General features: G+C 41.5%; 1 protein-coding gene across 1 annotated transcript in view; it reads left to right on the top strand.

Annotated features, from left to right (window-relative positions):
* LOC121296100 (alpha-1,6-mannosylglycoprotein 6-beta-N-acetylglucosaminyltransferase B-like) overlaps positions 1 to 21,276 on the top strand; it is a 40,772-nt gene extending 19,496 nt beyond the window's left edge. Inside the window, exons 8-18 of the mRNA XM_041221300.1 lie at positions 1,510 to 1,679; positions 9,123 to 9,254; positions 11,603 to 11,736; positions 12,209 to 12,339; positions 13,394 to 13,399; positions 15,170 to 15,325; positions 16,275 to 16,421; positions 16,789 to 16,905; positions 18,754 to 18,828; positions 19,816 to 20,075; positions 20,421 to 21,276. Of these exons, the coding sequence (XP_041077234.1) occupies positions 1,510 to 1,679; positions 9,123 to 9,254; positions 11,603 to 11,736; positions 12,209 to 12,339; positions 13,394 to 13,399; positions 15,170 to 15,325; positions 16,275 to 16,421; positions 16,789 to 16,905; positions 18,754 to 18,828; positions 19,816 to 20,075; positions 20,421 to 20,619 (1,527 nt within the window). The 3' untranslated portion in view covers positions 20,620 to 21,276. The remainder of the gene's footprint in view (positions 1 to 1,509; positions 1,680 to 9,122; positions 9,255 to 11,602; positions 11,737 to 12,208; positions 12,340 to 13,393; positions 13,400 to 15,169; positions 15,326 to 16,274; positions 16,422 to 16,788; positions 16,906 to 18,753; positions 18,829 to 19,815; positions 20,076 to 20,420) is intronic.
* Positions 21,277 to 27,458: the final 6,182 nt, after the last annotated feature.

Genomic DNA, 27,458 nt, shown 5'->3' with positions numbered 1-27,458 from the left:
ATGTGGATAAGGAAGTTACTGTATGCTCGCTTTTCACAACGATGCATGACTTGGGTTCCTCGAGTGACAAATACCATTCTAACTCAGCGCCGTGAAAACCTCAGGGGATTTCAAATGGACGTTCCTCAGGAGAAAAAGTCTTGTCTCCTAGTAATGGGCACAGTATGATATTGTAGTAAGCTCATTAACTCCTGATCTCCCCTATACCTTTCAGAGTGCATTGGGGTATAATCTGATACTGTGGACCTTCTGTTATGCACGCAATGGTTGAATTTGAATTCATGCACGTTGATTGAGCATCATAAATGTTTCGAAGAAACCTGTTTATAAAATCAGACAAACTTGTTTACTTGTTTAAACCTCAACCCGTTAAGGGTTGCATTTCTCCATTAAATTCAGGGATCTACTGGAAACATGTTATTACAGGTTATATGGATCTCTAGCTAGGGATAGCAGTGTTTTACCATAACATTTTAAAACTCTGCTGCTTGCCTGGTCTTTTCCCTTCTTCGTTTCACCCAGGCTACACCACTGCTCCGCTCTCTGCGCTGGCTCCCTATCACTGCTCACATGCAATTAAAAACTCTTGTACTCGCCTATCGCTGTCTTGACCTTTCTGCACCTTCCTTCTCCAGACTATCATTTTGCCCCACACCCCCCTCTTGCCCCCTCCTCTCCTCCACCTCCTGCAGATTAGCTTTACCCCCCCCCCCCCCCTCCGTTCCCCTGCCTCCAGAGCCCGCTCCTTCACCCTTGCCCCTCAGTGGTGGAGCGACCTGCCCATGGATATCAGGACTGCTCTGTCCCTGACCACCTTCTGGTGCTTCCTCAAGACACCCCTGTTCAGACAGCATCTGTGAGCCTCACAGCCCTCCACTATGCTGCACTATATAGCACCCAATTGTACCAGTTCTTGCATCAGCTTGTACCTGCACTGAACCTCTCCATACCTTGCCTCATTCAACTACTGCTCCTAACTATAACTCTATCTTGTATCTGATTTTACTCTTGTAGGCAACCGTACTCATGTTTTTTGTATTTGCTCTTATTGGGAATTCCTTCTCATCCATTTATCATACTTACTACATGTTCTTACTGGACTTTACTTGTATAAGCAAATATTTACTATCATTTATAACTGCTCTTAGCCAAACTTGCTCTTATACCTTACTGTATGCTTTATTTTGCTCTTAAATTTGATCTTATTGTACTTTCATATCTGCTCCTATTTGTATTATGATATTCTGTAATGTGATATTTTATAATGCAATACTGTGTACTGTGATTTTTTGTAGCAGTTGTAAGTCACCCTGGATATGGGTGCCTGCTAATAAATAAATAAATAATAATAATAATAATATGCATTAAAATTATGTATAACATATGTTATAACGTGTGTATACATTGTAATATACTTCTAAAACATGTTATAACATATGATGCTTATCGCACTTGTTATAAATCATGGGTAAATGCATCATTACTGGTTTCCCTTTTGCTTGGCTCCAGATTTTGGTTCACGTTGGGTTCCTGACCGAGGAGTCGGGGGATGTGTTCAGCCCCAAGGTGCTGAAGGGGGGGCCGTTGGGGGAGATGGTACAGTGGGCAGACATCCTGACTGCTCTCTACACCCTGGGGCACAGCCTGAAAATCTCCATCTCTGCCAAGGAGCTGCAGGGGTGAGTATCTTATTCCCTGTCCACATGTATAATACATAGAGGAATGTGCACGCGAGACAAACACTGTCACCACTGGTAGAGTTACTTTGTCTTGTTGTGCTCAGTACTTGTTAGTGTTATATATATATATATATATATATATATATATATATATATATATATATATATATATATATATATATATATATATATATATGTATTGTTGTGAATTCAAAGTATTCTATAGAATTGAATGTGGCGTATGAGAGGCTATGATCACCACCATTGCATGGATCCATCATTCTGTCAGTGTTAAAGATTGTAACCTGTGCAGTTGGTCTGGTGTCACCAGCAACAGCATTTATGATGTATTTGTTGCTTTATATGGAACGCTGTTGTTTAGTTTTGTGCAATGCTTTGCAATGTCTGGCACGGGCCATTTTCTCTTACCAAGTGCATTGCTTTTGGTTAGTATTGCAAAAGTACACCAATGAATTCTGTGATGTCAGTGTTCAGTGGTTCTCCAGTAGCAAAGCAGCTTGGGGAGCTCTACTCAGGTACAGAAACACTTGCAGCAGCTATTATAGAGTCAGAGTCATGAAGCAGCATGCCAGGCAGGGCCATGCTCCCAGAGTAGAAAATGCAGAACATGTGAAATCATACCCAGAGAGTTAGAATAATGAATGGTGCAGTACAGACTGGGGGACAAGCCTGACTGGATACAGCAGGGCCATGCTCCCAGAGTAGAAGATGCAGAACATGCTTGTTCATTTTCCTCATAAAACTCTGTAAAGAACTGTATTAAATGCTTTCGGTTGGTAATTCAAATATGAAATAAACTGGCATAAAATTCTGAAGGAGGCATTTTGAATGGGTTTGCATTACTAGGAAGCCTAAAACTAAAACAATCTGTTCTGCTTGTTATTATTTACTATTGTAATTATCTCATTATCAGCTTTAAACACTCAGTCACAAGGTACACAGTGTGATAATAACAACCGGAATGCTTAAACGAGAGGTCATTGCATTCTGCATGTTCCGTGCTGCAATACAAAACAATGTGTATCTCATTTCAATGTTCTTCTACCGCTGTGCAGAGGAATGTGTACATATTAGCAGGGGGGCCATGGATCCAGCAAATTCACCACAGGGACCGGTTCAAACGTAGATTGAAAAAAAAACAGTATTATGAAAATGAGCTTCAATTTGAAGAGAAATTGCATTTCAGAGATGTAAAGAGTGGAATAGGAAAGAAAATGACAATATGTCCTTTATATTTACAGCCCTGCCTGCCTAATAGACAGGAAACAGAATAATACATGCTGCCCATAAACTCCCCTGCCAACCCAGTAATGAGCAGAATCAAATTGTTTCTCCAAACAGTTCTGTTCAATTCGCTCTTAACTGACACATCATTATGTAGCCTGACTTGGTGCAAAGTGGCCAAGGGGAATATCTATTTCAATTTCATTTCCTGGAATTATTCTGAGGTAGAATAAAGCTTAAAAAACATACCATGACCATTTCCAGAAAAGTGACATTAAACATAGTAACCCCAAATAATAATTATACTGCACAAAACAAAGGCTGCTGAGTGTGGAAAAGCACATTTAACTGTTAGTCTGCGTCAGTCACATTTAACTGTGCTATATTGTGGACTTGTTTATGCTGTGTTGAACCTGGTTTATCAACGCTTTCTTTTCTTTGTGTTTACCTGATTAATTTAAACAACTGTAACTGAAGATTGAGAGAAAGCTGTTTAACAAGCGTTCAATAGTGAACAACTGCAAAGTCTCTCTGAAGAGCGCATGTATCACTCAAGCTACTGCCCAGTATCTGTTCTCTTTAACTTTAGGACCATTACCTTTGAGGCTTGGTATGGACCTCATAACAATGTCTGAGTGCTCTCTGGATATTTCTCCGATATCTTGATAATATTCTGGATGTGTAAGTCAGCAGCAGAAAGAATGTGATCCATCCACACCCAAATTAAAATGCAGTCCAACCCATTTTCTTGCCTGATGGATCCCACATGTCGTGCAGAAGCATATTTATTCAAGGGGCAAGGGACTCATTGAGAATGAGGTTCGTTAAAGTTGATTTTAATGTGTCTGACATTTTATATGCTGCTAACAAAAAATGCTTGAAGCAATTCTGTCACGCGGCACTGATAGCTGCTATTTGAAACCGAGATAATCTTACATTGTCTGGAGAAGTGAAGTAATTAGAGGCAGTAATTGACAGGTGAGTATTCAGCATTTACAGAGACAAGCAGAATTCCTCAGACTGAGGTGTCTATTTTCTTGAGGTCTCTGCTTTACATACGGGAGAGCCAGGTTATAATTTTGACTGCATTCTTTTCTTTTCTATTTTTTTTTCTCAAACACAAAGCATTGCATTAGCTTCAAGTGCTGGCACAATATCCCCTGACATGTTCTCTAACATTCTCACCCGGCTACAAACTGCTGTGGTTTCTCATTATACTGCATGTGGTTTCCAGATACTAATGTGATTGAAACTAAATGTAATACAGAGGGGTATTAATTGGCTTAAGGTAACAGAGTCAGCAGTTGGTGTTTTTCCATGCCTGTACAGGTTTGTGCATCAGAAATGTTGTTGCCTGGATATATGTTGGGTATGCCTGGATATATGTGGGGTATGCAATGATATATGTGGGGTATGCATGGATATATGTGGGGTATGCATGGGTAGCCACATGTCCTTTCAACGTAATGGTTGAACAGAAAGATAATTGAAATACACACAATGTTTTACTTGCCATGAAGCAATGAGAAAATGTTGATTGCGAATCCCACCATGTGAGATACCCAGCATTTGTTTTCAAGGGCAAAGAGAAACAGAGTCCCGCTAGAGAAGATTTCAGAGATCATATTTAACGGGACTCTGTTTCTCTTTGCCCTTGAAAACAAATTCACACAGAAGGCTCTGAGCTCAATACTGCTTCACTTCAGGAGCTGGTGCACTCAGGCACTAAATGGAACTTGGGCAGGAAATGGTACTTGCAGCAGGACATTTATCAAAAGCAATGCACAGACTTGCATGAGCAACCGAAAACGCCAGCGATTCCCCAGTGCAGAAATGCTTGAAAGAAAACAAGACAAGTGGAGCAAGGGGATTCTTAATGTGCTTCTGATGGATCGATGTGCCAGTTGTGGTAATTGCTGCCTTGTTGTTTATTTCTTTATTAGTTAGGGCCAGTCCTTTGTCATCACAATGTTCTTTACTGTATATGTAGTTTAGGAAGGATTCATATAACAGGTGGTAAGTCACAACTGAAGCTGGATTGGTTTCATTGGATAGTCTCTATATCTCCATAGAGCAGGGACACATTATTGCCTGACAAGCCCCCCTCAAGCTCCACTGAATTTTTGCCTGGGGAACAGATTCAAACCCTGTCCAATGAATGTACAGATTTGAACTCAGGACTCTAGAGGTGAATGGCTAGCCGTACCACCAAGCCCCTTGCCATTATAGTTGCACTGAATAGCATAATGGAAACGTTACATTCTTATACATGATGGGTCATGTTGTCCTTCAACAATGATGCAAGTTTAGTGCAGTGAGCATCGGAAGAGCACAGATCTCTTACTTGCTCAACTATCATTGTGCTGGGATGTAGAAGATATCGAATTCACTATTCACTAACGAGTCCAGTGTTTATTCCAAGAAACACACAATTTCTCAACAGGATTTCCACCCAACAACTGTTACATGCATTCAAAATGATCCGCATGGTCTGCCATTTACTGCACTCGGATTCGGACTCAGCAGTGGTTCACACAGGTCTTCTCTGAATGCATAGTAAATGAAACCAGTCCAATTCAAACCCCAGTAATGGAACACTAGCATCAATCAGCATTTAAAGGGGAGAAACAACCTAATTGACAAGGATTTAAACCCAGCCCCACAGAACGACCTGCTGTAAGGATCATGCGTTTGCTTCTGCGCAGCAGCGTCTGATGGTTCCAGTTATATAATAATTACATAATGAAAGAACGGAAACAGGTGAGGAGTGAATAAAAAGCCTGCGCCTCACAGCAAATGTTATTATCACTTCAGCACCAATTTCCATTGCTCTGTATAAAAAAACAGCCCCATTGTAGCTCAGTCAGCCTTGAAATGAAGCTGAGAGAAGATGTGTTGATTCCAGTTATTAATGGGTCTGGCACTTCCTCATGCACCAGCAGCAAACTGTGTCTGTTATTGAATTATATACGTCAAAAATAATATCCAATTCAATGGGGGAATATTCTGCAGAGGGAATTTAAAGGCTGCAAATCCAATGGGTGACAGAAGCACACAGTGCTGGGATCTCGGTGGATGAAAATTAATAAAGAGAATAAACTGTAGAATTGGGATTTTAGAGCATGGTAATTCAATAGAAACAACACTGTACTGAGGGCTGAAGCCAGGGAATGTAACATTGAAAATGCTGTAATAAGTTCTTAGAGACAGAAAATTCAATAGTGACAGTGGAGTGCTGAGATTGCAGGGCTAGTAAATACAATACTGAGAACTCAGTCCAGGGTCTTAGAGTCAGCAAATTCAACACTGATAACTCAATCCAGGGTCTTAGATCCTTCAAATTCAACACTGATAACTCAGTCCAGGGTCTTAGATCCTTTAAATTCAACACTGAAAACTCAGTCCTGGGGTCTTGGAGTCATATTTTTCCATTTTCTCTTAAATGATAATCATTTCCGTATTGCTTCCTAATTAAACATGGATATTCAACTCAGGGCATTTTCAACACAACTTAATAAAGGAGGGTGTAACATCCTGGCTAGTGTTCCGTGTGATGGATCTTGAGAATCGGTGTGTTCTCATTAATCCAGGCCAGTGTTCCATGTGATGGATCTTGAGAATCGATATGTTCTCATTAATCCAGGCCAGTGTTCTGTGTGATGGATCTTGAGAATCGATATGTTCTCATTAATCCAGGCCAGTGTTCTGTGTGATGGATCTTGAGAATCAATATGTTCTCATTAATCCAGGCCAGTGTTCCATGTGATGGATCTTGAGAATCGATATGTTCTCATTAATCCAGGCCAGTGTTCTGTGTGATGGATCTTGAGAATCGATATGTTCTCATTAATCCAGGCCAGTGTTCTGTGTGATGGATCTTGAGAATCAATATGTTCTCATTAATCCAGGCCAGTGTTCCATGTGATGGGTCTTGAGAATCGGTATGTTCTCAATGATCCAGACCCGTGTGATGGATCTTGAGATTCGGTGTGTTCTCAATGATCCAGGCCCGTGTGATGGATCTTGAGATTCGGTGTGTTCTCAATGATCCAGGCCCGTGTGATGGATCTTGAGAATAGGTATGTTCTCAATGATCCAGGCCTGTGTGATGGATCTTGAGATTCGGTGTGTTCTCATTGATCCAGGCCAGTGTTCTGTGTGATGGATCTTGAGAATGATGGATCTTATGTTCTCATTGATCCAGGCCGTGTGTGTGAGATTCGGATGGATCTTGAGATTCGGTGTGTTCTGTGTGATGGATCTTGAGAATCGATATGTTCTCATTAATCCAGGCCAGTGTTCCTCATGTTCTCAATGATCCAGACCCGTGTGATGGATCTTGAGATTCGGTGTGTTCTCAATGATCCAGGCCCGTGTGATGGATCTTGAGATTCGGTGTGTTCTCATTGATCCAGGCCCGTGTGATGGATCTTGAGATTCGGTGTGTTCTCATTGATCCAGGCCAGTGTTCTGTGTGATGGATCTTGAGAATCAGTATGTTCTCATTGCTTGAAGTGCAGCCAGGTGGTGCTGTGGAGAGCAGATTCTTATTTGGGTGTTGAGTCACTGGATGAAATCTTTGGGGTCACTAGGACATTCCCTGCGGGGATATTAATTAAGGGTGTCCCAATACTTGGAGGGTAGTGCATTCTGTGTTCATGTATTTATTATTTAAGAGCTCTCTATACAGAATCATTCTAAAGTTGAAACTCCTTCATGTATAAATGTTTCGACATTAACATGACAAAACTTTTGAAAGCTGATGTTTAGCAGGGCTCTGCAGGGAAGAGAAATCTCTGCATGTTAAATCAATGTTCTAATGTAAGAAAGATTCTGAAGTCAATGTGATGAATCAGGAATGAATTACACATCATAAACAATCAACATGCAACAACTGAGTTAAAGCATGCTGTAGACTATTGCGATATTACAATAACTGAGTTAAAGCATGCTGTAGACTATTGCGATATTACAATAACTGAGTTAAAGCATGCTGTAGACTATTGCGAAATTACAATAACTGAGTTAAAGCATGCTGTAGACTATTGCGATATTACAATAACTGAGTTAAAGCATGCTGTAGACTATTTCGATATTACAATAACTGAGTTAAAGCATGCTGTAGACTATTGCGAAATTACAATAACTGAGTTAAAGCATGCTGTAGACTATTGCGATATTACAATAACTGAGTTAAAGCATGCTGTAGACTATTGCGAAATTACAATAACTGAGTTAAAGCATGCTGTAGACTATTTGCGATATTACAATGCTGTAGACTATTACAATAACTGAGTTAAAGCATGCTGTAGACTATTGCGATATTACAATAACTGAGTTAAAGCATGCTGTAGACTATTGCGATATTACAATTACTGAGTTAAAGCATGCTGTAGACTATTGAGATATTGCAATAACTGAGTTAAAGCAATTTGAATTATGCATGCTCACCAAATAATGAACTGCATAGTGGAATCCAAATTAAACTAGTGTTTCCAGATTCCTCTAGAACAGTTTAATCTCTTCATCTGTGTCTATGCATGAATAAGAACACTCAGCATTAATAATCTCTTCTATTTTGCTATAGCAAGTGCCTTTGAGTTTGTTATTGCGAGTTTCTTACTTGGATCCAAGGGAGCCAATTAGTTAATTAATTGACTGAATAATTTAATTGTTCAAGTTGCTGAATTTGCTGATTTAAAGATTTCTGAATGTTTTACTAGGCTTGTCCAGTGCAATGATTGTCAACAGGCTGGTCACTCCAAGTGACCCCTTGACTGCTGTATGCCTTATGAGACAGAGAATAAAGCCCTGAGCTGGAGTCATCAGGGTGTGAGCTTGCAGTGCTGGTTACCCATATATCTTTGAGTTGGCAGTGCTGGGTACCCACGTGTCTTTGAGTTGGCAGTGATGGTTACCCACGTGTCTTTCAGTTGGCAATGCTGGTTACCCATGTGTCTTTCAGTTGGCAGTGCTCATTACCCATGTGTCTTTCAGTTGATAGTGCTGGTTACCCATTTGTCTTTCAGTTGGCAGTGCTGGTTACCCATGCGTCTTTGAGTTGGCAGTGCTGGTTACCCATTTGTCTTTGAGTTGGCAGTGCTGGTTACCCATGTGTCTTTGAGTTGGCAGTGCTGGTTACTCGTGTATTTGAGCTCACAATGCTGGTTACCCATATGGCTTTGTTTTGTTTTGCAGCTTTCTGGGTGTGCCACCAGGACGAGGAAGCTGCCCCCTGACTGGACCGTTGCCCTTTGATCTCATCTATACTGATTACCATGGGCTGCAGCAAATGAAACAGCACATGGGCCTGTCCTTGAAGAAGCATAAGTGAGTAGACAGGAGGGTGGCTTGAACCAAGCAGCCTGGGAAGGAGCTCTCAATGAACATGTGAGAACATCGGTGCAAGAACATGTTGTCTCCAAGAGCAAAGGTCTTTAGCTGTAAGACTAGAACTGAAGTGTCGCGTGTCAAGGTGTTAAACTCCTCTGAGCAATATTCATTGGACCTATCCTTATAAGAGTTTACCATCATATGTCATGTTTTTAAAATGCTTTACCACACCTCTTCTTAAGCACTAGCATGCCATACTTATCAAGCCCTAGGAACGATGTCTTTAAAATAAATGAGGAATGTGCACAGAACCTCAATATCAGTGCTTAGTGATTCCTCCCTGTCACAGCCACGTGGCAGTCAGAGCAAGTCAGGTGTTCACTTCAGATTATTTTGGTGCTAAGGGCTAGTTTAACTGGTCCAATTGCAGACAGCCTACATATTTGTTTTTAACCTGCCGTAATCGTGTTCCACATTTACAGACTGGCACAGACATCATTTAATATTTGGTACTGGAATAAAAGTTTATGATCATTTTATGTGCTTCTGAAATAGAGCTGTGAAACACTTGAGGAATCGTGAATCAGACTCTGTCTGGGGCTGAAGGGCTCAAGTTTAGATCATTTGTTATGTTAACATTTGTATTCCCTGAGAACCTCTTTTATAGTTTGACTGATAAATGCAAATTGCTCCACAGACTACCTTGTAATTGCCTGCAGCGTCATGAAAAATCTAGTAATGCGTTACGAAGGATATAATAATAATAATAATAATAATAATAATAATAATAATAATAATAATAATAATAATAATAGCGGCTCTACATTATATAGATTGTGCAGGGATTTCACACAGTTCTGACTCTGTGCCGTTCTATTCTGTTGTTGTTGTTCTTCTTATTATTATTTATTTCTATTATGTATTATTATTTGTAATAGTTGTTATTTACAGTTGTTATGTCATGTTAACAATCATCAAGTTCTTTAATAACACATTTCTATGTATTTTGTTAAAGGCCTCTGAGCTAAAGTGTCCCAATAAAACCCAATATTGCAGATTTCAATTCCAGTGTATCCTCTTTAAAAAAAGCCAAAGTTGTGACTAGTGTACAGGAGCCTCAACACTGTTAATTACCTGTATTTCTGTCCACCAAGGTCCATTCATTGTGCTTTCAGAGTTCTATATATCCCATACTTTGATTTCAGCATGAAATGCACAAGCTGTTTAAAGATGCTGAGTACGATAGAAGGCAGCCCTAAATCAAAACTAACTGATAACAGCTTCAGCTTATTGATCAGTCAGCAATGAATGTAGTTCACTGATAAAGAAGGCAGCAGTGCTGACTGTGTTATCTGTCAGTTCACATGTCTTTAACCCTTGCACTGCTCAGTCCCATATAACTATCAGCTTTATTCCATCTTGCACAGCTGCAGTGTGCCGGGCAGCTGCAGAGTAATTACTGAAATTAAATAATCTTGTAAAACTGAGTTAATAAAGTCAATGATGCAATCAAATATAATACAGATATTTATTTTAAATAAAAAGCTTGCATGTCATTTTTTTAGGGGTCTGTCCACCATTGTTCATTGAATAATAAAAAACGAGACTCTGAAGAAGAGATGAGAGAATGGCTCTCGAGGCACAGAATTAATTTAGCAAAGAAGCCATTGTATCTGTAATATTGATCAAGTATTGTGTAGCTCTACAGCCCCAGTCAGAAGCTTCATTCTAATAGAACTTACCCTGCTTAAATGTTTCCAGTGATTTGTATTAAAGCACTCATTCCTTTATCAGAAGCAGGTGTAGAGAAAGCCATTGATATCGTTAACTATGTAGGAAATGCAATGATATGCTTGAGAGCTGAAAGGGAGTGAAATTGCAAAATAAGCAACCTAGCACTGTACAGAATGTTTCAGCCTTATCATATTGCAAACATACTCCCATGGATGAAAGTGCTGTTGAAATCAAATTGGTGTTGTAATATGTTTTCTTGTGTTAAAGTTTCGGTTGAGTGATTGATTTGTAAACAGGAAAGCAGTTTTTATGTATTATTATTATTATTATTACTACTTCCTGCCTTTAGAAAGTGCCTTTATTGTGGATTTAAATCTTTAAAATTATACATTTTCAAAACTCTTATATATGGGTTCAATCCTCATTTCGTTAAACAGCACCATGTTGCCCCTTTATTTAACGATACTGAAGTTGAAAACCCAAGCTTTGCCCCTCATTTAAGCAGTCTTTTTAATATCAGATGCTAACCCAAATCAACTTGCTACCCCAATGCTGTCAGAAAATGTGACTGACTTTGTGATTACATTGCCTCCCTTTATTCTTCCCTGGAGGTGCCACATACGAGTCATTGACACGTTTGGAACAGAGCCCGCATACAACCACGAGGAATACGCCATGCTCCATGGATACCGCACCAACTGGGGTTACTGGAACCTCCACTGCAAGCAGTACATGACCATGTTCCGTGAGTACAGCCTGCAAGCAAAAATACAAACCAGCGCTTTTATAAATAACAGTGTCGTGGGCGGTCTGGTGACTCTCAGCTTCTGTTGAAAACAATCTGAGCATAAGGATGAGAGCTGCAGGATCTGCCACTCCAGTACTCTGTGCTGAAGAGAGATGGATGCTGCCAGCCGTACAAAGCCAATGAGATTTCACATATTTAAAGTGTGCTAAGCCCATATGATGCTCAGTGATACCTATGGAGACTCTAGCCAAAGGGTGCAAGAGACTGGGCTTAAGGGGAACGAATTGCGGTCTGAGATGCATTCATGTGTGGACAGTGGAATAGTCTGGGATCTCCGAGGCTCTGGCATTGGCAACCTGGAGAATAGAGAGCGCTCAGTGTTACTCAGAGAGCAGGGCTGCGGCTGTGTGTTCATCTCGCTTCTAGGAATAAACAGAAGCACGCTCATGTGTTCTTTCCTCTCCGACAGCTCACACTCCAGATAACTCCTTCATGGGGTTTGTGTCGGAGGAGCTGAACAGGACACAGAAGGAATACATTCAGAGGAATAAAGTGAACAACGTGGCTGTAGTGTATGGGAAGGAGGCCAGCATGTGGAAGGTATGTAGAGAGATGGGTGGGAAGACGTACAGAACCCGAATGGCAGCAGCTAATTCCACTTGTCTCTGCTGTTGCTTTACCTGCTGCTCTGCACTGTTTCAGACACGTTTACACTACCCAGAATTACTTTGAGGTAGATTCATAATTAAAAAAACAGCTCTGTATTATTTTTGTGCTTTATACCAATATATCAAACCTCAAGAAACAGACCCAGGAGATCCCGGCAAAACCATAAGGTAAAATTCAATAAAGTCATTATTTAAAAAAAAAAAAAAAAAAACAAGTATAATGTAGTGTATGCATTGTTAAACTGAACCGGCAATGCAGCTTAAAATGCCTGCATTAAAAAAAAAAAAAAAAACTAAAAAAAATCCAATTAAATTAAGGATAATTGCCTTCAATTATTATTATTAATAAGAAAACATGTTTAAATGCACAGTGCCTAATGTAACAGAAAGCTGTTACATGTGTTGGTCACGACATGCAGAACACAATGTTTAATACAGTATCAAAACATGTTAATGTTTCAAATTCACAAAGTGGGTAACAGTGTAATGTAACAGAGGTAATATGAAGTTCCCGTCCTCTTATTTAGGAAGTGCAGATTCTGCACCAAGGGGCTCTCCTTTATTGCACATGAAGCTTTCAGAGCCGTCCTGTAGAGACGTTAGCCACTTTGAGTCAAGAGGGTTCAGAAGGGATCATTATGGTTGTATCCAGAAGAGAAAGAGAAGGGAAGGGTTATTGCAAGGCTCCACCCTGACCCAGATAAAAGGACCTTTCAAAAGAATGACTATTTAATACATGCAATGGCAAAGGTGTAAGTGTTGCCTCTTCCTTCAGATATCTCTATCAGAAATCCTTCGGGCTCTTACAAACCCAGAGACTTCAATGAATTATTTTCTGCATTGTGCAGTTGACTGCTACGGAAGTGCAGAAAACCTATTGTCACTTATTTACTTATTTATTTCTGTGTTTATTTATTCATTTATATCATTTCTTAATTGTTTTCTTCCTTTGTCTCATCTTCATTCTTCTCAACGGTGGCATTCAGCTTCAGGTAAGGACATTTTAAACGTCTTATGCTTCTTGCTAGTTGGTCTTTATGTAGTGTTTTGTTGGAGATAATACTGTGTAGTATTTAGACTACAAAGAGTTAATGATGCACTAATAGAAAAAATAAAAAAAACACCTTCTGAAGCTTGCATACAGAGGTGACTGAAAAAGGAAGGAAATAACAACTTAGTTTTCATTCCCGACCATTCCCTTCCTTGTCCTTCTCTGGTTTCTAAAATGTGTGCCATGCGTTCAAACCTGTCAGAGAGGCTGAACCTGCATACCCTCTGATTTGGTATGGTTACGGTTTTGACGTTGTGTTAATTGTCAATTATTGGATGAAACTAAGAAAGCACAGGTGTAGCTTTCATAATGAACCTTCAGGTGTGCTTCAAAAAGATCTTTTTCAGCGGTTTCACAGCAATGAAATGGCAAATGATTTGGTGCCTGCAGAAGACAGAAGGCAGAGCGCTGTGGAATTACATTAGAATGGATCTCACTCAATGGGACATCTGCTGTTTTTTACTGGCATATACTGGAGTGCTGTTTTGCTTCTTTGTGAGTTCTGATCTTCAAAAGATTTTCAGATAAACACAGTGAGCTGATGAAACACCCGAGGCTTTAGAGTGCATCAGCAGATATCTCTTAGTAACGCACATGGGCAATTTAAACCCTGTGACTGGCAGGAGCTTGATGCACATGATTAAGAGAAATGGCTTGACCTGGACCGCTAGCTTTAACTGCACCGTTCTGGCAGGGGATGTACCTCAGCATCCAATCTGTCACTGCGAGAACATGGCAGAGCGACTGAAGCCTCTCATTTTATACAACATGTTTACTGTTTTATTAAGCTTTGTTTGAACTTGGTGGGGAAATGAAACACAAGGTAGTGGGGTGGGGGGGGGTACCAATACGAACGATGTATTACAGTGTTACCTCTTCATAACAATGTAGTCGGGAACTACAGATAAGACACTGTACAGTACAAGAATGATAAGTGCTGGTGCATTGGCAGTAAGGGGCAAATATATAACCTGTTCCATGGTATAAAGAGACGGCTTATGAGCAGAGAACACTGTACTGTACAGAGCTTAATATCACAATGCATTTTGTGAAAATGTTAGTCTGTAAGATATAGAGGCATGTTTGAAATGCTTGTTCATGCCCTACTCAATATGTAATCTACAACTCTTGGGGTATCTCCTCCAGACTCCCTCGCTGGGGATTGGCTCTGACACAGACACTAAAATCTGTGCCCAAAGGCTCTCTCCAGGAATTTTTAGTTCAAAGAAAATGAAAGGGCCTGATTGTTAGACATTTCATTATATTGCCCATGGCTTGTTATCCCAGCAAAACATGTATTTTATTTTAATTAATTCTGCCTGGCAGACTTAGTGGAGGAGATAATCTCCTAATTGGCTCTGCAAACCCTCACAGCGGAGTCTATCGATCCTGCTGCCTCCCATTACAACCACAGGCTGTACAACAGAGTGAAACTAGGCTTCTCAAAAGCTAAGAGGAAGTTACAGTTAGAGGAAGGCATTCCCAGCCAAAACAGAGAAAGCCCACCCACTATCTGTTTAGCTCATTATATATTATTTTATATTTTTTGTCAGCATTTTTTATGTATCGCCATATAGTTGAGGATCCTTGTCATAGATGCAGTATTTGATATTAGAAAACAAGCTATGGGGACCAGAGCAGTAACTGCAATGAATCGATCATGTTTAAAAGCTGCTGTTTCTAAGCTGGTCTATTCTTGGGTGCTGAGTAGGGGAAGGAGAGGTTTCTGCAGATCCTGCATCGCTTCATGGAGATCCATGGCACGGTGTACTATGAGACTCAGCGCCCCCCGGAGGTCCCTGCCTTTGTGAAGAACCACGGACTGCTGCCCCAGAATGAGCTACAGCAGCTCCTCCGCAGAGCCAAGGTGAGCTTTCGAGACGGACTGCTGCCCCAGAATGAGCTGTGAGCCTTCGAGACGGGCTGCTGCCCCAGAATGAGCTACAGCAGCAGAGCCAAGGTGAGCTTTCGAGATGGGCTGCTGCCCCAGAATGAGCTACAGCAGCTCCTCCGCAGAGCCAAGGTGAGCTTTCGAGACGGGCTGCTGCCCCAGAATGAGCTACAGCAGCTCCTCCACAGAGCCAAGGTGAGCCTTCGAGACGGGCTGCTGCCCCAGAATGAGCTACAGCAGCTCCTCCGCAGAGCCAAGGTGAGCTTTCGAGACGGGCTGCTGCCCAGAATGAGCTACAGCAGCTCCTCCACAGAGCCAAGGTGAGCTTTCGAGATGGGCTGCTGCCCCAGAATGAGCTACAGCAGCTCCTCCGCAGAGCCAAGGTGAGCTTTCGAGACGGGCTGCTGCCCCAGAATGAGCTACAGCAGCTCCTCCACAGAGCCAAGGTGAGCTTTCGAGATGGGCTGCTGCCCCAGAATGAGCTACAGCAGCTCCTCCACAGAGCCAAGGTGAGCTTTCGAGACGGGCTGCTGCCCAGAATGAGCTACAGCAGCTCCTCCGCAGAGCCAAGGTGAGCTTTCGAGATGGGCTGCTGCCCCAGAATGAGCTACAGCAGCTCCTCCGCAGAGCCAAGGTGAGCCTTCGAGACGGGCTGCTGCCCCAGAATGAGCTACAGCAGCTCCTCCACAGAGCCAAGGTGAGCTTTCGAGACGGGCTGCTGCCCTGGGGAACCTACAGCCAATCTCTCTGCAGCACGGCACACAACACAATTTAAAAATACTAAACTAAATAAATCAATGACTTGCGTTGCCATTGTCTTCAATATCCTATGTTTGCTCTGTTTTTGTGTTTCTTCACATCATGCTATTAGCTCTGTGCTGGCTTTGTAAGAGCAGGAAGTGACCTCTTTCTCTGTCTCCCCCAGCTCTTTATCGGGTTTGGGTTTCCCTACGAAGGCCCCGCCCCTTTGGAAGCAATAGCCAATGGATGCATCTTTCTGCAGCCCAAGTTCCGCCCATCCCACAACTCCCTAAACCACGAGTTCTTCAGAGGAAAGCCCACATCGAGAGAGGCAAGTCGGTTCTTGGTTGAATATGTGTGTGTGTAGAGTGGAGGACGTCTCCTTCTCGACAGCACTCTCTCACAGTACTCCATTATTTCTATTGCAAATTTTCTTTACAGTGGTTACTCAAAGTGATTGAGCAGATGAAATCCTGATGGTTATTTTTCGCAGCTGTGTTTCCAGACCAGCTCTGTAATGTGATTTCTGTACAGTATGTACACAAATGCCACCTGCTGGTCATTAAGCACAGTTACAGCTCTGTCTTTGAAATTCATTATTTCCATGTACCCATATGTATGATATTCCATGTATGATATGAAGCTATAGAATACCACTAGCTTCCCATGACTAATACGTTGTGGTCGTTTCTCCCCAGGTCTCATCCCAGCACCCTTATGCAGAGCAGTATATTGGGAGGCCCCATGTTCTCACTGTGGACTACAACAACTCAGAGGAGTTTGAGTCTGCCATCCGAGAGATCATGACAACCAAGGTACCAGCCGGCCTTCTGAGACTTGATCAATCCTTCACTGGTTTACTGTGTTTATTGAGCAAAGAAACGAGCCCAGTTCACACCTGATTGTTGTCCCTGCTAAATATAAAGATAGAGTGAATCTTTAACAGCAATACAATGACAATATTCATTTGACAACAACTTGAATTATATCGGGCCCAATGTCTCGTACTTCTCACCAAAGAACAAGCATTAATGATCGGTGGACCAGGGTAAACTCGTAGCTATTCCTGCTCCCTCCAGCAGGTGTCGCTAACAGCAGTTGTGTTTCAGGAGTGATGGCGGTGGTGATGCTGCACATTTTAGATATGAAGGACAACAGTACAGTGCAGTTCATAGCACTAATAGCAGACATGTCATTTCTTCTAGAAATGGACTAATTAACTACAACGATACACAAATAAGGAGGAGTTGCTATTGGAATTGGAAATTGGTCAGAAACTGTTTGTATTCAAGTCTTAGAAGTGCTATTAAATTGAAATATGAAATGCATTCAGAGATGATAAGACCGCACAGGAATAGGAGACACTTGAGAACAAATGAACCGTATCATTTTTCTTAATGGGAAATGGCAGTCACTGTGCTTTGAACAGAAAGAAAGTGTAATATTAATGAGAGAAGGAGCTGAGAAGCAGAGGTCAGGGGAGAGATTAAATGCTTAGCGCTGTCTCTGTTCATTTTCGATTATCCTGTACATATTCTCTGCGGCTGATTTAATGGAACCGGTATTGTGCGATTTTGGTGAGTGATGAGAGTTCATGTTGTTAGAGGCGAATGAACCACAGCCTTATGGAGAATCAGACATTCACAGCCATGCTTCCCAGATTAGCTTCAGCGGAGCGTCTGCCACAATGTCACAACACTGAGGGCTGTTTGTTTTGGGGACTGCTCTGTATGCTAGTGTTGTGTGTTTATTATATTAAATGTACACTGGTAGCTTCATGGATACGCTTCTGCTCAGCGTTAACCAGTAACATCCACTGCCTACCAGTGGTGCTAACCAGTTAGACACAAGCCTCCCAGTCCTTGCCCCTTCAGTTTGTGTCCAGTAAGACCATTTGCCCCAAGCCATTGGTAATGCTGACCACACTAGACCTACTAGATTCCCAGACATCAGCTGTAAAAATCCAGCTCAAATCACTGAGCCACATTACAGTATCTATAAGCCTTGTCCTGAATCCTGTACCAGTCACACTGTCACTCCGCTCCGCTTCATGACTCCCCACTAAGACACACCTTGTCCTTAATCATGAAGACTATTGACAGGCTCTTCCAAGGTGTTTCACACACTGCAACTCTGCTTTTTTGTGTTCCATTTCAGTCTCTAACCTTGTCCTGCCCTGCCTGAAACCTATATCTTACTGTGTCTAAATTAGCTATTGAAACACCACTCTGATTGGATTGATCGGATTGTGTCTCTGGCTCCTCATCCTTTAGAGGATTAGTTCACATGCTAATCCTACAGAGAGCCACTGCGCCCCTTCTTTTGCCCCTGGCACCCAAGATCAAACCTCTCTTCACTCACAAAGGAAGGGAGTTTCTTTGGTCTGGGGTCAGAACTACGTGTGGAAAAGTCTTCATGGTGCTTTTCTGCAGTCCAGGTGTAGAACTTCAGATACCCGTTTAACCCTAACACTCAAACCTTATAATTATACTGGAATCACTGATAGACAGGCGCCCGCTGGTTCACATTTATGCAAATGATGTTGCACAAGTGCAGTGGCACTCCGAAATGGAAGTCCCTTTTATTAGGAATGTTGCACAGTTTCAGCCGTTGACCTCCTGCAGTGAATCCCTGCGAGTGCTCGGTGTGTTTGTGCCCCTCAGGTGGAGCCCTACCTGCCCTATGAGTACACATGTGAGGGGATGCTGGAGCGAGTACACGCCTACATCCAGCACCAGGTCAGTATGGGCCCCTGTGCGAATGATCTGCAATGCTAATGAAGAGCCACTGGTAGAATGGCACCACAGTGGTGACACATGCTTATATAAAGATATTAATGCTGTCCAGATAGTAGAAACCATTATGCAATAGTTGTTCCAAAGCCATAAAGCCTTTGTTATGCCACTGCTATGCCCTAATTATTTAAATAGGGCTACAGGTTGAACGCACTGGTAGTAAGGGCTTAGTCTTAATCCCAACAGTGCCTGACCAAAGTTTTGTGGTGTTAGTGCAGGCTTTGATCCCAGCAGGGCCACTGTGAAGCCAGCTGTGCCGTTGTGATTGCCTGACCTGCTTAATTAGCCTCAAGAATCCTGGAATTGAAGCGTAAAGTTTTGGAGACTCCAAAGCCTGTGCTCACCAGGAGCTAGCTATTTGCTCAGCAGCCTCATTCTAAACGAGAAAAGCACTGTGTTCCACCATAGTCTCCAAGTATAGTGAAAAGGAAAAGAAGTAAAGTTTCTGCTTGACTGAAGTGCTTGCCCAGCCATGTAATGGGAACAGCTTCTAAGCAGCTTCTTATTTTGATCTTGATTTTCCTTCAATTCATAAACTGTGTCTTATCTCACTTTAACTTCTTAAAGGGATTTTATATTGAGATTTTCAGCACATTATCTATTATCTCCATATAAATATTGCAGGGTAAAGATTTCAGTTTCTGGCTTTTTTTTTATCAACAGGACTGGAAGTTAAGCAGAGATTTCAGTAAATAACTTGTGGGAATCCTCTTTTAACAGTTTGTCAACAACACTACATGGGGAAGAAAAGCTGCCCCAACAAATATACAACATAGAAAACACTAAGGAGCTGTAACACTGCTGCTGTACATATTGCTCTCTTATGATATAAACCCATCTGGATAACACTGTGAGGTTTCATTATTCCACTGTGACAAACCAGAACATATCATGTGCAGAAGTGATTTCTCTGTTCACTCTCCCTCATAGGATTTCTGCAACCCAGGTGTTTCCATCAGGAACGATTCTAAAGTCTGGCCTGGGAACAGCTCCAGTCACTTTGTCCATTTGCCCAGTGGCCTGACCTGGTCTGGGAGCGTGGCCAGCCCATCCACCTGGCCCCCTCTAAGTGCCATGAGGCTGCTGCTGTCAGAGGAAGGGCAGTCCTGCATTGAGCAGTGCCAGGACCACAGCCTGGTCTGTGAACCCACCTTCTTCCACTTCATCAACAGCAAGGAGGCTTTCACCCAGTGAGTTCCTTCTCTTTTATCTTTCAGTGAGGCACCGACCTTCAAGGGGTTGCTCTGCAGACACACCTTCAGCTGGTTGCAGAGGACATGATTAGCAATGCTCTTGGACCATCCGACTGTGTGAAACGAGAGATATCTGCTTGTAATTTACATAGCCTGTAAAGCTGAAGTTCACAATCATCCTTTTACAAAACCAGATAATAATAACAAATATGATTACAATAATAAGAATAATGATCTTCAGATAAAGCCATATATACAGCATCTTACACTAGTGCTGTGGACTGAGAGCCATTATAATGGGGCAGGCTGCAAGCTACTCAGATCTATCTCCTTTCCTTTCAGGCTCCAGATCCGATGCAATGCTCTCGAGTCTGAAATGAATCACATCTACCCAGCGTTCTCCGTTAGCAGGCGGGACTGCTACCTCCAAAAGGAGCCTTTGCTGTTCAGCTGCGCCGGGTTCCACAGCAAATTCCGGAGACTGTGCCCCTGCAGAGACTTCCGCAAGGGCCAGGTGGCGCTCTGCAGGGACTGCTTATGATGGAACCCCTGAGAGCAGGGCAGCCCTGCGACAGGCACTCATGGATAGTTCTGAACCCCTGAGAGCAGGACAGCCCTGCAACATGGGGCTCCTAGACAGCTCTGAACCCCTGAGAGCAGGGCAGCCCTGCAACACAGGGCTCTTGGACATCTCTAAATCCCTGAGAGCAGGGCAGCCCTGTGACAGGGGCTCCTGGACAGCTCTGAACCCCTGTTAGCAGGATAGTCTGTCCACATGTGCATATCTTTGAGACTTTGACACAACTTGACAAGCCAACCTGAAGGAAACAACAAACTCATGGTGTCAGCTGGTTCCTCCACTGTTTCAATCCCAACCCTGAGTTCCAGCAAAAAGACTGTTAAACACTGCTCAAGCTGGATATGATCTGGGCATGCTCAGAGCTGCACTGGTGCACTCTGTCCCTGCCCATGAGGACTATCTGACCCCCAGGGACCAGGGCAGCTGCAGGAACCCCTCTTAGAAGCATTACACAGGAAACATCACTGTTTCGTTATCAAAGAATGAGCTCTTTGTTACTGTAAGGAAAGGGGTTGTGGTAAAATTTGAACCTTATAGGCTGAGAGAAGATATTTTTGGAAATCGCACACTGTCTCTGAATTGAACTGAAGGAGTTGGAATCTTGGGTTGTACACAACAAAAGGGAACAGATATTATTATATAATTTAATTTACTTTAGTGCTTCCAGTAAGTGCAATAATAATAATAATAATAATAATAATAATAATAATAATAATAATGGTTTTTTTATGTAATTAACAATGATATAAATATTTCTTTTTGGTTTGAAAAGAAACTGTTGGTCTTTGTTCTTCATTGAGTGCTTGAAGATTCTGCTGTATAGTGGTGTTCCAATCACATTTTGCTTTGATGAAAAGGTACTCTCACACACAAAGAGACAGGGGTATATTGTAATGAATCTCCAAGCTGTGTTAAGAGTGAGGCAGCAAGCCGGCGAGAAGCCAAAGATTAAGAATTCCTCAGTCAGTCTGAAATAATGGATAAGAAAAAAAGATTCAGAAGCTCATATTGGCCCTATTACTCTAATCCCAGTGACCTAATTCTATCAGCACTCACATTTCTCAAATGTTTCTGATCTTTCAGGCAAGCTAAGAAAGTGAGCATGACTTGCAGGGTAAACTCAGGTGATGTTATCTGCACTATACATTTCAAGTTTATTTAGCAGACATCTTTATCCAAGGTGACTTACATAGACTAGGGTGTGTGAACTATGCATCAGCTGCAGAGTCACTTTTAACAACGTCTCACCCGAAAGACGGAGCACAAGAAGATTAAATGACTTGCTCAAGGTCACACAGTGAGTGAGTGAGTGAGTGAGCCGGGATTTGAACTGGGGTCATCCTCGTTACAAGCCCTTTTCTTTCACCACCGGACCACACAGTCAAGCATGACCCATTTCAAAGTCACCCTGACCCCATGCTGGGTTGGAATTTATAAATTCATAGTCTATGTTACTTTTATATTATTTTATACAACATCTGTACCCTGAACATATTTCTGTAGGAACAAGACGTGTTTCGGCTTTGTGCACACATAAGGGCTATTCATCCAAGGCATTCAATTGCTCTCCTTGTGGAGAACACAGTCAGGGCATCAGAACTCGTCCTGATCCTCAGCAGAAACTAGGAGATGTTTGCCAGCCACTGAGCAGACCAGACCAGGCAAACAGGAGAGATCTCTCCTGGAAAGTGGTTCATTTACACACATTGCCACACAAAAGCAAATCTTAGAACAAAGTGTAGAATAAACCCATCAAACCTGGCACTGAACCAGCCTCATTGTGTGTGACCCACGAGTAACTCCCCTCGTTAAATAAGGGAAGCAAGTGGAAATCAGGGTTGATCTTTCTATAATCTGTGCACTCAGCAGTCCTGAACAAGTCTTTTTGTTTTCATTAATAATGCCTACAGTCCCATGGCAATTCTTGGCTGTGAGTCTGCATGTGTATGAAATGGGATTGAGTCTACTGGTTTCTTACTGTCAGTCCTAGGGAATATTGAGCCAGTGCACCATGAGACAGTGAGTGCTAATCCCAACTCAGCTGCTCAGCAAATCACTTAAAAGAACATTCTCTATTCCTCTTCCATACATCTGTATTACTGCATTCCTAAAGGAGGAGGGGGTCCTAATCCACATCAAGTTCAAAGATGAGGATCCATTGTTATCAAATAAGATGTTTTTTAAAGAGCTGAGTTATAGTTTCAGTCCAGAAACAACCAACACAGTGAGGGATGAGCGGAAAGAAACATTTTTGTCACAGTGTGTGTCTACTAGTCAAGGAAGTTTCTTTTGTTTCAGGTTTTATGCCAGACTGTTTGAGTTAGGGGTCAATACAGATAGCATTGAAAGATTCAATGCAAATACAGTCAGACAATACAAACAGGCAATACAGACAGACAATACAGACAGATAATACAGACAACAAACAGACAATACAGACAATAAAGACAATACAAACAGATAATACAGACAACAAACAGACAATACAGACAATAAAGACAATACAGACAACAAACAGACAATACAGACAGGCAATACAGACAGACAATACAGACAACAAAAAGACAATACAGACAGACAATAAAGACACTACAAACAGACGATACAAACATACAATACAGACAATACAAACAGGCAATACAGACAGACAATACAGACAGATAATACAGACAACAAACAGACAATACAGACAATAAAGACAATACAAACAGATAATACAGACAACAAACAGACAATACAGACAATAAAGACAATACAGACAACAAACAGACAATACAGACAGGCAATACAGACAGACAATACAGACAACAAAAAGACAATACAGACAGACAATAAAGACACTACAAACAGACGATACAAACATACAATATAGACAATACAAACAGGTAATACAGACAATACAGACAAACAAATACAGCCTGACAAGTACAGTCAGACAAATCCAGACAAACACAAACAGACAATGCAGACAGACAATACAAACAAACAATACAGATAATACAGCCAGACAAATCCAGACAGACAATACAGACAAATCCAGCCAGACAATAGAAACAGACAATACAGACAAATCCAGCCAGACAATAGAAACAGACAATACAGACAAATCCAGACAGACAATAGAAACAGACAATACAGACAAATCCAACCAGACAATAGAAACAGACAATACAGACAAATCCAACCAGACAATAGAAACAGACAATACAGACAAATCCAGCCAGACAATAGAAACAGACAATTCAGACAAATCCAGCCAGACAATAGAAACAGACAATACAGACAAATCCAGCCAGACAATACAGACAAATCCAGCCAGACAATACAGACAGACACTACAGATACTTATTTTCACAACAACTTGCTCTCACTAATAGGAAGACCAATTACAAGTGGAGGACTGGAAAAAGATTTGTATGAAGATAATGCAAACTCAACGATTGGTGTCTATAAACACATGTCTTGTAAAGAAGAAGAATATATTTTGTTTCTTTGCTAATCAGTTATTACTAGGAGAAACTGATACCTAGCTTTTCTAGAACAATGTGTGACACGCCTGGTGTCAGTAAAGGCTTTGTTGTATTTCAGGGGGGGGGTCGGGTCCACTATTATAATCACAATCACTGTTTTGTTGTCATGGCAAACATTTCAGGAATGGTACAGTGGTATACCAATACTATGTGCTTTGTAGATTGGGAGCAGCTTTAAAATGCTATAGCTATTTCTGTCTGAATTCTGACCAGCTCATTGGAAATGCAGGAGACATCGAGAATAAAATGATCTACTGATTTTCATGGTGATATTTTTCTCATTACTCTAAAGCATACAAGTTGGATAAAGCACGATGGGTATGCTTGACACATTTTGAAATACAATAAAAGAACCCATTCAACTTAATCACAAAACTAAAAAGGTAGTGATGCAGTCATATAAAGGGCTGAAGAAAATGTGTGATGCAGAGAGAGAGCTACAGAGGTAAGAACTTGATATATAATTATGCACCATCACTAAAGAGAACAGTAGGGAAAAGAAACAATTATTATTTTGAAAAAATTGCATCAAACAGTAATCAATGCGTACTGTTTATTTGTCAAGGGTTTTACAGACACTTCAGCACTGTAGCGAAGTACAAGCTAACTCATCACTGTAGGGGAACAGTGGCAGTGACTGCTGATTTCAAATAGTGTACACAGCAGGTTAGAAAGAGTGTGCAATACACCTGCAAACATGATTCCTCCCACAACTGAAATCTATCCAAATACAGTGCATTTCAAGCAATAGTGTGAAAGGCTCCACTGACTGCAAGAAGCAAGCCTCACTTTTCAAGGCAGGTGGAAGCAGGTTTGTTGTCCAGGGAGCAGTCGTGTCATTTTCCACAGCACCTGCTGCTCTTAACAATTGCTCAACAGTCACCTCCAGCTTTATGTGCTGCTAAGGGCAGCTTGTGTTTGTACTCTGGCATATAGGACATTTCCATACAGAATAGAGTGATAGATTAAATGGGTACAAGATGCTGATAAATGCGTATACTGCATAAACAAATATAAGAGTCCTGATTAGCTGATATTAACCTTGAGCCTCTAAGAAGACTGTGATAAAAAAAGACAGACAATGATTAAATTAAAAATAGCAGAAAAATAGCAGACTAATGCAGAAATAATGACAATTCCCCAGGGCATTGTCCCCCCAAACGGCCTGGAAAGCACCCAGTTCATATTGCAGCCGCGCTCCAACCCGCTCCCACGGCTGGCAGTGCAGTCCAGTAATGCACGTTATTAAAAACAACATTGTAGCTATTTTAAGTGAAAGCCTCAGGGGACTTTGCGCTACCGTGCCACAATAAGCTGCCTTTATTTAGTATTTCATTTTCTGCTTTTTTCTGCTAAAAATCTAGGACAGCAGGGGCCTAAGAGCTTGAATTTCCAATAGTATAGAAGAGAATTGGTATGAAACCAGGGTGTTTGGCTGGTAGCAAGTGGTGTTCTGTCTCATAATTACTTTAAAGGTTAATAAGAAATACTTAAACCAATGGCAGGTGTTTCCCACCCCCTAAATCTACCCCAATTCTAACGTACGTAACCTCATTGTGGGAATGTGCATGAGAAGATTTCTCAGAATGTCTTTTCACTACTAAAGGAGTTACTGTATTGTAATCTGTATTCAAACAATGCAGTGTCTGTGTTCACATTTAATATGGGTAAGTGGACAGTTTTTAAATGAGTGTTTGATAGTCCATTGCTAATCTGATTGCTGCAGCAGTGTGTTTTATATGCTACCAGGTCTGCGCAAGCTGTTTTCTATTTCCCTCATTCCACTGTTTGTTTGCATGGCCTTGGTCTAAGTCCTTTGCTTGTTTTCTAAGCAATGTGGTGTTGACCTAGTAGTGCTATGAGTACAATTCTGTGATTGCTGAGAAGATGACTGCAGCCTGCCTCAGGGAGAGGGGCGTGCAGTGAAGTCTCATTCCAGGTCATCTATTGGTTTAGTTCATTTGCACAAGTAGAAAGTTCATACAGATTTGTGCACAAAATTAGTGCTCAGTTTCTGAAAAATAATTCTCAATATAATAATAATAATAATAATAATAATAATAATAATAATAATAATAATCATTGGATTAACTGCACAATGCAACACAAAAGGCTGCCTCTGCTTGAGAAGGATCCAGAACAAAACTCTTTCTTCCAATGACTTCTGTTGACCTCACCTCACAAGCTTGCTTTGTTTTGAGTGTCAGTTCCACTTCGCTCCCCCGACAGCATTGCAGAAATGATCCCGATGTCACCTATATCTCCAGCAGCCACTGCTCTTGATGAGTAATGGGCACTGTCGAGTCCAGACGAGATCCATCCTGCCTGCAAGCTGCAGAACCAGCTACCGTGCACATTAATAAATAGGGATTCTGCTTCTTCCTGAACACAGCCAATTGATGTGTCAAGCCTACTTCTCACTGGAAGACTGTTTGTAATTACACAACAGCAATGTAAAAACAATCCCCATGTCATTCCATGTCATTCCGGGGCCAAAAACAAAGCAAGCTTCTGTCTTTTATAAATGAGACCTCCATGTTCTGTTATGGGTTAGAAAGAGAAACCAACATTAAAAAGATGATGTTTTCTTTTCCTTTTTTTATACGACTAACTTTCCATACGTTGCTTAATTGAACCGGTTTGTGACATCACACCTGTAAAGAGGTGGCACTTGTCTGCCTCTGATTGGCGGTGCAGAGCTCCATTCCACTGGTAATTACTTTGAAGGACCCTTGCCTGTAGAGCCTAATGTTCCTATTGTCATTCCGAGGCAGTCCAGTAACACACAGGCCAGACACAAAGTGATTTGTACTGTAAATGCTTTGATAACACTGAGCAGTGTTTATCCCAAGCACAATCAATAGCCAGGACTGGATTCCGCCAGGCTGTATTGCATTGTAACCAATGTGTTTAACACAGTCCTGTCTGCAGGCAAATCTATGGAACAGCCAGAGTTTATATTTACGTGCTGATAAAAATAGCTGGGTGCTTTCAGAGCAGTCTCATAAGAGAGAAACATCTTTTTCTTCTTTGAATATTATGAATGAGAGTGAGAAGGTTGCGTCCTTAGCTCCTGTCACACAATAGTGGAAATGGTTTGAAATGATACAGAGAAAGGGGTCACATGTCATTTCTTTCTTTCTTTGTATTTGTTATGAATTAAAAGGATAGCCAATAAGGATCCAATAGCAAAGTGTGTTTCAGGCAAAAATGCCACTGTAGACAGCAACCGATTGACTGTAGAGCTTTGCAACTACAGCTTCCTGCTGT

This window comes from Polyodon spathula, chromosome 21 (genome assembly GCF_017654505.1).
Source record: "Polyodon spathula isolate WHYD16114869_AA chromosome 21, ASM1765450v1, whole genome shotgun sequence".
Lineage (NCBI taxonomy): Eukaryota > Metazoa > Chordata > Actinopteri > Acipenseriformes > Polyodontidae > Polyodon > Polyodon spathula.
The sequence above is the reverse complement of the archived record's forward strand: the minus strand, read 5'-3'. Positions and strand labels throughout refer to the sequence as shown.